Source organism: Paroedura picta, chromosome 5 (assembly GCF_049243985.1).
Source record: "Paroedura picta isolate Pp20150507F chromosome 5, Ppicta_v3.0, whole genome shotgun sequence".
Lineage (NCBI taxonomy): Eukaryota > Metazoa > Chordata > Lepidosauria > Squamata > Gekkonidae > Paroedura > Paroedura picta.
The window spans coordinates 128,091,341-128,105,562 of NC_135373.1; the positions used below are offsets into that span (position 1 = coordinate 128,091,341).

A 14,222-nucleotide genomic window follows, 5' to 3' on the forward strand; every position below is an offset into this window, starting at 1 on the left:
GAGGTTGGTGAGGTTTAGAGAGCCCTGAGAGAACAGTGACTGGCAGAAAACAGGCTGCCAAGGGAGCTGGTGAGCTCCCCTTCAGAAGAAAAAGAAGAGCTGGTTCTTATATGCCACTTTTCCCTACCCAAAGGAGGCCCAAAGCGGCTTACAGTCGCCTTCCAATTCCTGTCCCCACAACAGACACCCTGTGGGGTGGGTGAGGCTGAGAGAGCCCTGATATCACTGAAGAAGAAGAGTTGGTTCTTAGATACCGCTTTTCCCTACCCGAAGGAGTCTCAAAGCGGCTTCCAGTCGCCTTCCCTTTCCTCTCCCCACAACAGACACCCTGTGAGGGAGGGGAGGCTGAGAGCCCTGGGATTACTGAAGAAGAAGAAGAGTTGGTTCTTAGATACCCCTTTTCCCTACCCGAAGGAGTCTCAAAGCAGTTTCCAGTCGCCTTCCCTTTCCTCTCCCCACAACAGACACCCTGTGGGGTGGGTGAGGCTGAGAGAGCCCTGATATCACTGAAGAAGAAGAAGAGTTGGTTCTTAGATACCGCTTTTCCCTACCCGAAGGAGTCTCAAAGCAGCTTCCAGTCGCCTTCCCTTCCTCTCCCCACAACAGACACCCTGTGGGGTGGGTGAGGCTGAGAGAGCCCTGATATTCCTGCTCGGTCAGAACAGTTTTCTCAGTGCCGTGGAGAGCCCAAGGTCACCCAGCTGGCTGCATGTGGGGGAGTGCAGATTCGAACCCAGCTAGCCAGATTAGAAGTTGGAGCTCCTAACCTCGACACCTTACTGAAGAGGCTACAAATGTCCTACAAATGTTTTTGGATGCTTTAGGATGCTTTGGACTGATCCTGGATTGAGCAGGAGGTGGGAGCAGATGCCTGCTGTATGGCCTCTTCTATGAGCCAATCTACTAATAGCTGTCTTTATTGGGGGCAGGGGCTCGCAAAGTACTGCTTGCCATGCCTTCCTGTTTTTTCTGTTCATCTGGAACTGCCAATACCAGTGTGTGGCAAGCCAAAAGACATTCCTTGTTGTGATATTTCTGGGTCCAAATTTCCTTCTCTATTGCATAAACATGGCAGGGATCCACACACTGGGGATTCAATTCAGGAGGGTCACCATCTTGGTATGAAGTAGCAGACCAAAGTCTGAATTATAGAATCACAGAATCCTAGAGTGGGAAGGGGCCACGCAGGCCATCTAGTCCAACCCCCTGCTCAACACAGGATCAGCCCTAAGCACCCTAAAGCATCCAAGAAAAGAAGAGTTGGTCTTATATGCCGCTTTTCCCTACCCGAAGGAGGCTCAAAGCGGCTTACAGTCGCCTTCCCTTTCCTCTCCCCACAACAGACACCCTGTGGGGTGGGTGAGGCTGAGAGAGCCCTGATATTCCTGCTCGGTCAGATCAGTTTTATCAGTGCTGTGGCAAGCCCAAGGTCACCCAGGTGGCTGCATGTGGGGGAGCGCAGAATCGAACCCACCATGCCAGATTAGAAGTCCGCACTCCTCCTAACCACTACACCAAACTGGCTCCAACCTTTGCCTGAAGACTGCCAGTGTCGGAAGGGACCTCTAGGGTCATCCAGCCCCCCGCCTTGCATAATGCTGGAAACTCACAACTATCTGCCCACCCACAATGATCCCAATTCCATGCCCAAATGATGCTCCCCACACGCAAAAAAAATCCCAGAATTCTCGGCCAGTCTGACTTGGAGCAAATTCACTTCCTGACCCCAAAGTGGCAATTGGCAGTTCCTTGGATATGCAGGGAAGGGGCACAAGAGTCAAGTACCAATTACCATCTGCCTAAGTTCACAGAACCATAATTTCTGTCAGATGGTTTTCTAGCCTCTGCTTAAAAGCTTCAAGGAAGGAGAACCCTCCACCTCCTGAGGAAGCCTGTTCCACTGGTCTACACCCTTTCAAGAAGGCCACTCTTATCCCAAGCATGCAAGGGAATGAACACCCAGCCAGCTGCCTTCCACTGAATCCGACCCTCAGTCCGTCCAGGTCTCTACTGTCTGCTCAGACTGGAAGCTGCCCTCCAGGCCTCAGGCACAGAGAGGTCTCTGGTCCTATTGGCAGGAGATGGTGCTGAGGACTGAATCAGACCTTTTGCAGGCCAAGCAGGCACTCGGCCGCTGGGCTACGGCCCCTTCCTTGCATGGCACGGCTTGATAACGTGGGCAGCAGTTCCATGCTTGGTGCAGAATGGTTGATTTGGGCTGGAGAAGTTGCACTCCGGCCACTGTGGGAAACAAGCCCAGTGCTGGCCGGTTCTGGCCGGCCCCTGGTAGTCAGTTGCTGCTCACGGAGCCAGGCCTTCTGCCCTGAGCCTTGTGGAGGGATGCCCATTCATTCTGCTGCTGTGAAATGAGTCCTGAGGGCACCTTCCCCCACTCTGTGTCTTTCAGGGCATTCAAGGATCCCAAGGAACCCTGTCCCGAAAAGAAGCTTCCCCGGTTGCCGGACCCCGGCTCTTCTACTCACCTTTCTTGGGCAGCTGAGTGGGATCAGCCGGCTGCTGCTGGGCTTGCCAAGACCATCAGCCGAGGCGTCTTCTTCCGGTGGATTCTGGCAAGGAGGGAGCCAGGGGGGAGGCCAAGGGAGGGCAGACACTTGTCCGGTGGAGACTCCCTTTCCCAGCTCTCCGCTGTCCTGCTAGGCAGACCCCACTGCCCCTTGAACTGCCCCACCGAAGGCTCTCGGCCACCGGCGCTCCCACATCTCAGGCCCCAGAGCTGGGCTGCGTGCCGGCTCTCTGTGTTGTGTGAATTCTGAACCAGGAGAACGGAGGGATTCTGTTTTCAATTAAGTCTGCAAGAGACCCCTGGAGAGGGAGAGCAATCTGCAGCACCAGGAGGAATAACTCAGAAACAGTCCAGAGAAAGAGCTCTCCGCTGGGGCCTGCTGGCAGGCAAGATTGCACCTGTGCGTATCAGATGGGGCAATGGGCCAGCAACACTCGGCTCTTGGCTTTGATGCCGGCACCCAAAAGTCCAGTAGGCCGAACGGGGTGTGTGGTTGGGGGGGGGGGAATGGAATAGGAACTTACTTATAGAAACGTGTCCACTGGCAGAACACAGCAGTGCCTGAGAGCAGGTGGCAGCGCAGTGGCAGGTTTCTGGGAGAGGAAGGGGGAAGGAAGGGCGAGGAGTGTGGCGGCTGGAGGCTGCTACGGACCGGCTGACCAGGCGGAGCTGCAAACACGATAAGATATCGTGTATATCCATCTTCATTCATTGTTAAACTGTATAACAATGGTTGTTGTGACCCGCCTCGAGCCTGTCGGGAGAGGCAGGAAATAAATATAATAATAATAATAATAATAATAATAATAATAATAATAATAATAATAATAATAATAACTGTTTGTTATGGCCTTTTTTTTCCGGTAGCTATAACTGAGGATCCAAGCAAGGGCACCTTGCAGTTCTGGGCATCTTCCCCTTCCCTGATGGGTGCCTGGAGACCAGGGCCTAGTCTGCACACATAGGATAATGCACCTTCAATGTGCTCTGGCGGCTGGATTTTCCTGTGCGGAACAGGATCATCTTTCTAAAGTGCATTGAAAGTGCATTAACAATTGGGTGCAGACTAGGCCCAGGTCTGCTAAGTGTCCTGAGTCACGCAACATCCAGCCCTGATGGGCCACAACTTCCTTTTCCAAGGAGGAAGCCCCAAGGAGCTTGGCCATTCTCAACTTGATACTAATCAACCAGCGAGAATTCATAGAGTCATACTGAAGGCTGCCGTTCCTCCTGATCCTCAGCAGTAAGGAGAATGGTAGATGAAAAGGGTGGAGACTGCTGGCAGCTGAATAGGAGTGAATGTCTGTAGGTTTCCTAGAAACTCCTGTTTGGATCCCTGTGTGATCCTTGCTGACTGCAATGTCTAAAAAATTAATTCTGGATGTGTTGGATTAGATTAGAACACGTGTGGGGATGTGTTCCCAGATTAGAATCATAGAGTAGGAAGGGGCCATACAGGCCATCTAGTCCAACCCCCTGCTCAACGCAGGATCAGCCCTAAGCATCCTAAAGCATCCAAGAAAAGTGTGCATCCAACCTTTGCTTGAAGACTGCCAGTGAGGGGGAGCTCACCACCTCCTTAGGCAGCCTATTCCACTGCTGAACTACTCTGACTGTGAATTTCCCCCCCTGATATCTAGCCTATATTGTTGTACTTGTAGTATAAACCCATTACTGCGTGTCCTCTCCTCTGCAGCCAACGGAAACAGCATCCTGCCCTCCTCCAAATGACAACCTTTCAAATACTTAAAGAGGGCTATCATGTCCCCTCTCAACCTCCTTTTCTCCAGGCTGAACATTCCCAAGTCCCTCAACCTATCTTCATAGGGCTTGGTTCCTTGGCCCCAGATCATCCTCGTCGCTCTCCTCTGTACCCTTTCAATTTTATCTACGTCCTTCTTGAAGTGAGGCCTTCAGAACTGCACACAGTACTCTAGGTGTGGTCTGACCAGTGCCGTATACAATGGGACTATGACATCTTGTGATTTTGATGTGATGCCCCTGTTAATACAGCCCAAAATGGCATTTGCCTTTTTTACCGCTGCATTACACTGCCTGCTTATGTTTAGTTTACAATCCACAAGTAAGGATGGGCGATTTGGATTTGGAAACGGCCGAATCGGGGCCAATCTCGGGCGTTTCCGAGCCAGAAATGGTCCGAATCGGACCTCTGGCTCCCCCTAGCCGTCCGAATCGCCGAGATTCGGCGATTCGGCCCGCCGAATCGATTCGGCCCGAATCGATTCGGCCTGAGTCGGAGGCTTCAGGCAGCCGTTGCCTGAAGCCTCTCTGGGTGTCTTTTTTTTTTCCACTGTATTTTTTGCCGCCTAAAATGGCGGCGGGGGGAGGGGGGAGTGAGTAGCCAACCAGAATGCCTGTAGCTTTTCAGCTCAGGCATCCTGGCCACTCACAGAAGGGTTTTTATTTTTTAAATCTCCTTGCTTTGTAGCCTGCCCAGGAGGAGGCTACTTAAAGCAAGGGGCTGCTTGCTGGAGCTCACTTTGAGCTCTGGCTGGCTGGCTGGCTGGCTGTGTGCTGCTCCTAAGCTCCTGCTTGGTAGAGCAGCTGGCCTGCCTGCTGCCTTCTGGACTCCTGGACTGGTGGACCTCTCTGGACCTGGCCTGTGTGGACTGCGCTGGAGAAGACATCAATAGTTTGTTTTAGGGGTTTTTTTCTTCTGCTTTTCTATTTTTCTCTATTTTTCCCTCCCTCTTCTCCCTCTCTCGCCTCTTTTCAAAAGTTTTTTGCCTTTGGGTTTCTGTGGGTGGGGGCCTGGGGGGGTTGGGGAATTGTGTTTGCTGTTTTCATTGTGTTGTTAACTGTTTGCCGTTTTGTTTTTTGTAAAAGTATTTTGGGGTGGGGGGTGGGGCTTGTATTGTAAACTTGCATTGTTTCTGGTTGTTTTTTTAGGGGGGGGGTTGGTTGTTTTGGGTTTTTTTCTACAGGTTTCCTCAGTTGCCACCTTTGGGCTTCATGCCCTGGGTGGCAGCTGGTTATTTGATAGGTGTGTAGGTGTTTTTTGGTGGGGGGCTAGTTTTAGTTTAGTTTGTTCTTGAGTTTAGTTTAGTTTAGTTTGTTAGGTTGTGTTTGTTCTTAGGTTGGTTTAGCTTAGGGCCTTGCAGGGCCAGTTTTTGCCAGCCACCTTTGGGGGAGTGCCCTGGGTGGCTGCTGCTTGTTTGTTGGGAGCTGTTTCTTTGGTAGAGTTAGCTTGTTTGGTTAGGGCCCTGCGGGGCAAGTTTTTCTTGGTGGCCACCCTTGGGGGAGTGCCCTGGGTGGCTGCTGGTTGTTTGCAGAAGCTGTTTGGTTGGCCTAGGCTAGGCTTGGTTTGATTTGGCAGTTTGGGCCTTGCAGGGCCACTTTTGCTTGGTTGCCACCTTTGGGAGAGTGCCCTGGGTGGCTGGCAGCTGGTTGGTGTTTTGGGGATTGTTTGTTTCCTTTCTGGGGGGAATTGCTGCGTTCTTCTTGGGGTGTCCAATTAGTGACCCTTTAAATAGGCAGTAAAATCCATAGTTTTAGGAGAAATTATAAAGTGCAAATAATTTTTTAGAATAGATAGTTTCTTTCCTAAGTAGCCAGATAGGATTTTTATAAGAGAACAGTGATTTGGGTTATAGGTTAAAATTGTATTTTCTTAATAGTTAAAAACATTTAAACCAGCAGGGGCTGTGCCTTATTGAAGGCCAGCTTTCCTGGTAGAGACAGGAATTGATTTAGAGGCCAACAGGTTTAGGGGTTCTTCTTAGCAGATCAGGTGGGGGCTTGGTGCACAAATCTGCTCCAGCCTTCCTTCTAGCTAGTAACACTCAGGTAGTTTAAAACACTTTAAAAGTCTAAAAAGGTTTTTTCCCCCTAATTTTTCCCTGCTGTAGGTTAGGTAGGGCCAGTTAAACTTAGCTAGGACCAGACAGGTTCCTTTAGTTTAACAAAAAGAGAGAGAGAGAGAGAGAGAGAGAGAGAGAGAACAGGAAAACTCCATAGAAGTTAGGTCAGCTTAGGGTCTAAAAAAACTAAACAGGTAGCTGGTGGGAGGGTTTTATAAGTTTCAAGGTTTCCTTAGAAACAGGTGTTAGGGCAGTTAGTGGTAGGGCCTCAAATTTCCCTGCCTCTTAGATTACAGACAGTTAGTAGGAAAAGTTTGTCCAAGGGAACATGAGTGGGAAGAAGGAAGGTCAGGCTAGGGGTCCTGGGGGAAAGGCCCTACAGGGGTGGAGGGGAGTGAGAGGGGGAAGGAAGCATCCTTCCCCCCACCTGAGAAGAGGCCTGTCTTGGGTCGACCTTCCACCACTCCGACCTCTGGCCGGAGTGGTGCAATAAAGAGTGTCCGCAAGGGTCTCTTTATTGAGGCGGCTGCCGGGGCGCCCCCTTCTAAGGTGCGGCAGGCAGGGGTCTTTGCTGGCACTTCTGCGGGGCCTGCTGATCAGGCAGCCCCTCGTGCCGCTCCTTTTGCTAGCGAGGCATGGGGGCGTCAGGAGGAGTTGCCTGATCTCTCCCTCGGGGTGAGCCTTGGGGACATGAGTGGCTTGTCCTTCATGTCCCCAGGCATCACCTCGGGGGTGCAGAGAGCCCTGGAGGAGATGGGTGAGGGACTGGCCCGCCAGTCTACTCCCCTTTCTCCTCCAGGATCCAGCAGGCTTCAATTGACTTCAGGCATCTCATCGAGAAGTGCCGGAAGATCGTGGCGCATTTCTCTCACAGCTCGTACGACGTCTCGAGGCTGGAGAGAAAGCAGGTCCTGATGGGCGTGCCGCAGCACTGCCTTATCAGAGACGTCAGCACGCGCTGGAACTCCACCCGCGCCATGCTTGAGCGCTTGGTGGAGCAGAGGAGAGCCTTAGACGCCTTTGTCCAGGAGACGAGGATGTTTATGCCTGGGGAGTGGCTCACCCACCGAGAGTGGGAGATCATTTCTCAGACCGTGGAAGTGCTTGGGCCCTTCAAGACTTTCACGGAGATGCTCTCGTCTGACATGGTGAGTTTGGGTCTGGTCGTGCCCATGGTCCACAAGGCCCGTGTGGTGCTGGCCCCCTTCCTGGACCCGGCTCGAGGATGTGCAGACACTGTTCCAGCCGTGTACGCGCTTGCGAGGAGGCTTCTGAGAGGGCTTGAGAGCCGCTTTGAACCCCTCTGCAAGTCTGTGACATACAGGCTCGCCGCCATGTGTGATCCGCGGAGGACAGCTTAGCAGAGAGGGAGAGGAGCCTTCCTGAATGGCGCGAGCTGCTCATTCAGAGGCTTGCCTGGTGGACGTCCAAGGAGGCTGAGGTGTCAGGCCAGGCAGGGGAGGAAGGAGCCAGCACGTCCGCTGCTCCTTCCCCCCCAGCCTCTGCTGGCACATCAGCCACTGCGGGCCACCCCAGCGAGAAGGCTGAGCAGGGCAACTTCTTGCTGGGGTTCCTCCAGCCCACTCCTTCTCTTGAGGGCAGCGGGTGCCCGAGGGAGGACAGTGCGTCTGGGATGGTGAGGGCTTACCTCGGTGAGCCCCAGGAGTCCGAGAACGCCTGTCCCTTGAGATACTGGGCCAGGATGGAGGCGGTTTGCCCGGCCCTCTCCCGCCTGGCCCGTCAACGAGTGTCCAGAGCGAGCGGGTTTTTTCTCATGTGAGCAGCACCGTCTGCGAGTATCGCTCCCACCTGGCACCCGAAAGAGTCCAGCAATTGGTCTTCCTTAAGGTCAACTTGCCGGCTCTTGGCCATCCAGAACTATTCTTGGGGGAGGACTGAGGTGAGCACAGAATTGCTGTGACTGCATCCTCTCTGAGTCTGTTCTGGGTGGCGGGGATGAAAAACGCTCGCCCAAGGTAAAAATTCAGACAGGACCAGTGCCCTGGCCAATCTAAATTGCCCCCCCCCCAACCCCACACACAGAAATTCTGCAATCACCAGAGGGCCAGAGATTAAATCTGGGTCCCTCAGTCATGCCACCCATTTGGAACACTTTTCCCAGTCCCAAAGTGAGCCTTAGAGCTCAAGGTAAACCCAAGAAGTAACTGAGCATTTCTCAGTGGGTGTCCAGGAGGAGTTTGTTGTTGTGCGTGCGCCGATTTGTCTTTTTGCTGCTGCCAGGGCTGTTCTCCCAGAACAGCTCTGTCAGGGCTCTCTCAGGATGTGGCCTGAGTAGAGCAGTTGGATTAGAGGTGGTTTAAGGCGGTGGCCTGTTAGGTTGTTGGATTCCCCACCAGTGTCCACTGCGCCGTGTGTGGACTTCTGGGGGGGGGGGGGGAATGTGTCTTTTTGCTGCTGCCAGGGCTGTTCTCCCAGAACAGCTCTGTCAGGGCTCTCTCAGGATGTGGCCTGAGTAGAGCAGTTGGATTTGTGGTGTTTGAGGGCGGTGGCCTAAGCGTAGGAAGGGAAAGGTGAGTGGAAGCTGCTTTGATACACCTTTGGGTTGTGAAAAGCAAGTCTTCCTCTTGCTTTGTATTTGTTAGAGGGGGGAGGCTGGATGGGAGAGCCAGTGATGAGTCCACAGCATGGATGGAGCATCCAGATTCGCCTCTGAGCTCCTCCATTTGCTTTCTGAGGCTCTCCTGGGTTAGTGCGTAGGCGCCGTGAAGCTTTACAGCTTCACTGGGGGTTTCTGGGGGGATCTCCAGGTCTCCCCTGGAGGTTGACATCCCTGAGCCACTAGTGTTCCTAGTGGTGCAGGGATATCCCCCCCACAGGCCAGTGCAGGGCCCCCCTCTCCTCTGCAGGGGAACCCAGGTGAGAACTCAGTGGGCCGTATTGGTTCTGCAGTTCTCACCTGGAGGCTGCTTAGGCTGCCAGCCACAGGTTCCCCTGCACCTGGGATAGAGAGTCCCTTCCTGGCCTCTGTTTGGAGCCAATGCAAGTCCATGTCTCCATTGACTTGCATTGGCAAGCCTTCCCCCGCCTTCCCCGGGGGCTGGGAGGGAGGGGGTGCAAGTTGAAAAAAATGATTTCAGCAGGTAAATTGCCAATTTCCTTGTTCTGTAATCATTTTTTTCTCACGCTTTTGGGAGCCCATAGGATGGGGACCCCTTGGTCCAATCTTCATGAAACTTGCAGGGGAGCTCTGGGGGGGGGGTCTTCCCTCCATCCCCTGAAAGTTTCAGGAAGATTGCACCAGGGGGTCCCATCCTGGGGGCTCCCAAGGAACATCCCCCATAGAAGTCTATGGAGAAACATGTTGAGCCTAGAGAACCTGACGCTCCATTGTAACCAATGGAGCGGATAGGGGCACCCTCTTTGGGAGCCCGTAGCATTGGACCCCTTGGTCCAATCTTCTTGAAACGTTCAGGGGACTCAGGGAAGACCCTCCCTGAGATCCCCAAGAAGTTTCAGGGGTGAAACTTGCACCCCCTCCCTCCCAGCCCCCGGGGAAGGCGGGGGAAGGCTTTCCAATGCAAGTCAATGGAGACATTGACTTGCATTGGCCCCGAAACGTCCGAAACGATTCGGGAGGCTCCAATGCAAGTCAATGGCCTCCATTGACTTGCATTGGCCCTGAATTGGCTCGGACAGCTCCGAATCGATTCGGAGCCTTTCAATGCAAGTCAATGGCCTCCATTGACTTGCATTGGCCCCCACGAATCGATTCGGACCGGTCCGAATCGGTCCGAATCGGCTGATTCAGATCCGAAACGGTCCGAATCGGGGCCTCAATGCACAACCCTATCCACAAGTACTCCAAGGTCTCGTTTGCATCAACATTTCCTCTGAGCGAGTCCAAAGAATAAAAATATCAGCCAGAAACCTCTTGTATGGTGCAAAAGATATTTTATACAGATTTTCATTTTGAAAAATTTTGCTCTTCCCTAATTTTGTGATTGAAGGGTGACCTTGGGCAGTCACAGTTCTCTCAGAGCTCTCTCAGCCCCACCTATTTCCAGGTTGTCTGTTGAGGGGAGAGGAAAGGGATGGAGATTGGAAGCTACTTTCAGACTCCTTCAGGTTGTGAAATGTGGGGTACAAAAAACATCTCTTCATTTTCTTCTGTAGATATTTTGGGGATGGTGGTGTCCACATTCCTGATGCCCACAGGCTTAAAATGGTTGGGGACCCCCTACTCTGTTCTGTATCATGAGACATACACACACACACACTGCCCCCCCCACCCAGCACAAACTGTGAGAGACAGATACCCGGACAGGAAATGTATCTTTGGAAAACCTTCTAGTTATAACTCTTTAACTTTCTCACGGCTACATTATGAATATCTTCATTTTCCACAATTTCACCAGTCAAGCATTTAGGTTTTGTATTTGGAGAGCAAGAAATAATTTATTATTTGTTTATTTGCAGAATTTGTGTATCATCTTTCACTCAGAATATGACTATATGGAGGCCATCAGAAAATGATGCGATACACAAGACCGATGGCAGAGCCTGCTTGGTGTGGCCCTTGCCAGGAACTGGGGGAATTCCAGGCAGAGGGAGTATTCAGAGCTGACCACTGTTGGGGGGGGGGGGGAGAAAGAGGAGGAGCCAGAGACCCCTTGGCCAGGGCTGGCCGGGGCTAGGCACAAAGGGTACAAATGCTGACAGAGTCTGCCAATGTCCTCCTTTACTGTTTGTGTGACAATGTGTCAACCTTCCTTTAGCCTCCCAAGACCTTCTTCAGGGCTCCTTTCACCTCCTTGTTGCGGAGGCTGTAGATGAGGGGGTTCAGCATTGGGGTGATTATGCAGTACATGGTAGACATCACAGTGTCAATTACTAAGGAATGACCGGCGCTTGGACGATTGTAGTTAATGACTCCATTTGCAAAGTAAATGATGACAACAGTGAGGTGAGAAGCACAGGTGGAAAAAGCTCTTTGCTTACCAGTAGTGGAACGAATCTTCAAGATGGAGGACACGATGAAGCAGTAGGAGAGGACAATGACCAGGAAATCACGCCCACCCACAATAAGGCTTGCTATGTGGACTGCTAGGTCATTGACATACACATCACTGCAAGAAATTTTCATCAGTGGGGGGAGATCGCAGAGGATGTGAGGAATCTGGTTGACTCCACAAAAGAGCAAGTTGGAGCTGAGAGCTGTATGGAGAGCAGCGTCTAGGAGGCCCTCAGCCCAGGCGGCAAAGGCTAGGAGGGTGCACACCTTGGAGCTCATGAGGCGGGAGTAATGCAAAGGTCTGCAGATGGCGGCATAGCGGTCGTAGGCCATGACGGCTAGGAGTGTACTCTCTGTGCATGTGAACGTCATCAGGAAGAACATCTGGGCCAGGCACTGGTTGTAGGTGATGGTTTGTCGCTGGAGCAAGAAGTTCAGCAGGATCTTGGGGAGTGTGACGGAGGAGAAGCAAATATCTAAGCTGGAGAGGTGGCTGAGGAAGTAGTACATGGGAGTATGGAGGCTGGAATCCAGCTGAATCAGAATGAATATCATGAGGTTCCCCAATACAGTGAACAAGTAAATGACTAGGAATGGCAGGAAGAGGTAGAGGTGGATGTTTGGAATGCCAGAGAAGCCCAGGAAGACAAATTCCATCACTTGAGTCTGATTCTTGTCTCCCATTGAGAGCTCAGACCTCACCTGCAAGGAGAGAAAAATAGGTGGAGAAAACATCTTCTTGGAGTACGCGAGATCTGTCGTGTGCCTGACTGAACAGCATGAGAAGAGTTTCCTGCAGGGGGCATGAGAAGAGGCTTATTTTATTTTAGCATAGAATAAGAAGTGTCTGCTGTTCCTCTAATGTCCTCCTTTGGCGACTTCCTGCTCTTTGGAGCTCATTTCCTCCCTGATTGCCTCCAGAACAGAATGAATGAAAGAATGAACAGAACAGTTAGTTAGACTGCTAAGACTTTCTCTCCTCCCTTACTTACAAAATTCAAGCCCAAGGGCATAGAGTGCTTTTTAAGGAAAGGCTTACAACCTTTTAATTCAGCAGTTTTCTATCTATATGGACTGAGGGGAACACCTGGACATCTGCATGGCCCCTCATGCTGTCTCTGTCCTCCTCTGGGAGGGACTATAAACCGATCTCTCTGAGTGTCGCCGCCAAAACCTGATCTTTTATAGGGTTGCTTGCTTAGGGGATCCAGATTCCTAACTTCCCTTCCTGATTCCAAGGCCTGGCTTCTGTGTCTCCCACAGCCCAGCACATCAGCACTATGGAGACAAGGTGCTCTGGGGCACACCCTGGAGGAGTAGCTGCTTGCCAAGCTCCTCTCTTGACTCTGGGGCTTCCTCTTGCTGTGGGTCACTAGGTGGGTCAGAGGACCATGGCTATCTTTGAATTTATAAAAGATTTATTCAAAGAACAGTGTTTAAACGACTACCTTTAGCACAAAATGGATTTAAGCAAAAGAATCCCAAGAAATTCCATCCTTCTGCTAAAACGTACTCAGATGGTCAGAACAGAGCTGGCTCCTTACTGAAGAGGCTACAAATGTCCTACAAATGTTCTTGGATGCTTTAGGATGCTTTGGGCTGATCCTGCATTGAGCAGGGGGTGGGACTAGATGGCCTGTATGGCCCCTTCCAACTCTATGATTCTGTGATTCTGTGATTCTAGGATTCTATAATAATGTCCCCATTGCCTCGTAGCTTGGTTCTGTTCCCCAGGGGGACCACATGTCTAAGAGGGCATCCTGGAGCTTTCTGGTCAGAGCCCTCCACTTGAAGGTCCCCAGGACAAAAGACCCTCCCACTGGTCCAAAGGGATTAAAACCACCTCCTGTGTCCCACCCATGCCTGGGGGCATCATGGGAAGAAGACACTTCCCTTCTCCAGATACCTGCTCCTAGAGATGGGAAAGGCTGGGAGAAGAAGAAGAAGAGTTGGTTCTTTTATGCCGCTTTTCTCTACCTCAAGGAGTCTCAAAGCAGCTTACAGTCGCCTTCCCTTTCCTCTCCCCACAACAGACTCCCTGTGGGGTGGGTGAGGCTGAGAGAGCCCTGATATCAGCACCATGGCGAGCCCAAGGTCACCCAGCTGGTTGTATGGGGGAGTGCAGAATTGAACCTGGCATGTCAGATTAGAAGTCCGCACTCCTAACCCTTTTGCTACAGCAAGACACGTTACAAACCAGTCGTCATTCTCCATGCTGTCAGAATTAAATAAACCAATAAATATTTCTGGGCCTCTGTCCCATGGTTCACAATGATCTCTCTCCAGGAGCCAGTAGTGATAACTCTGCTAAAGAGCAAAATCCGTGTTTTGCAGAAATGACTGGGCATCCTCTTGTTCATACCATTAACAGACGGGCTGAGACCCCCAAGGGCAGCTTCATGCCCCCTCATCTAATCCAACAACTTCCCATCCCACCTATGGACTAAGAAGGTCACCTGGACGCTTGGACATCTGCATGGCCACCTCATGCTGTCTCTGTCCTCATCCATCCCATATGGGACTTCTCCTCTTTCCTCCCAAGCCCTCCTCTCTCTGTCTCCTTCCGATCCATGACCAGGGCCACCTGGTCATGGATCAGAAGGAGACACACAGCAAAAAAAAAAAGAAAAAGACACACAGCATACAAGTGATGGGTGGAAATCGCTGCCTTCCCCGAAATGTGGCCGTGTCCACCAACCTGGAAGAACGGTAAGAGGGAATGGAGGAATGCACGGAGGACAGGGCTCTCGGTGGCTCCTGGTTCCAGTTGAAATATGCTCCCTCCTGCGTCAGAACAGCCACAGTGAATTGCTGCAAAGGAATATATTAACAAAAGTGAAAACAGAAGAAAGAACATTAAGTGTTACAAAAAACTTGCATCTCAATCTCGAAGCAAACGGCTCTA

General features: G+C 51.7%; 1 protein-coding gene across 1 annotated transcript; it reads right to left on the reverse strand.

Annotated features, from left to right (window-relative positions):
• Positions 1–11,022: 11,022 nt before the first annotated feature.
• On the reverse strand, positions 11,023–14,185 carry LOC143839156 (olfactory receptor-like protein DTMT). The gene is made up of 2 exons (XM_077340982.1): positions 14,016–14,185; positions 11,023–12,019 (listed from the first exon to the last, which is right to left on the reverse strand). The coding sequence occupies exons 1-2, from the start codon at positions 14,172–14,174 to the stop codon at positions 11,078–11,080; spliced, it is 1,101 nt and encodes a 366-aa protein (XP_077197097.1). The 5' UTR covers positions 14,175–14,185; the 3' UTR covers positions 11,023–11,077.
• Positions 14,186–14,222: the final 37 nt, after the last annotated feature.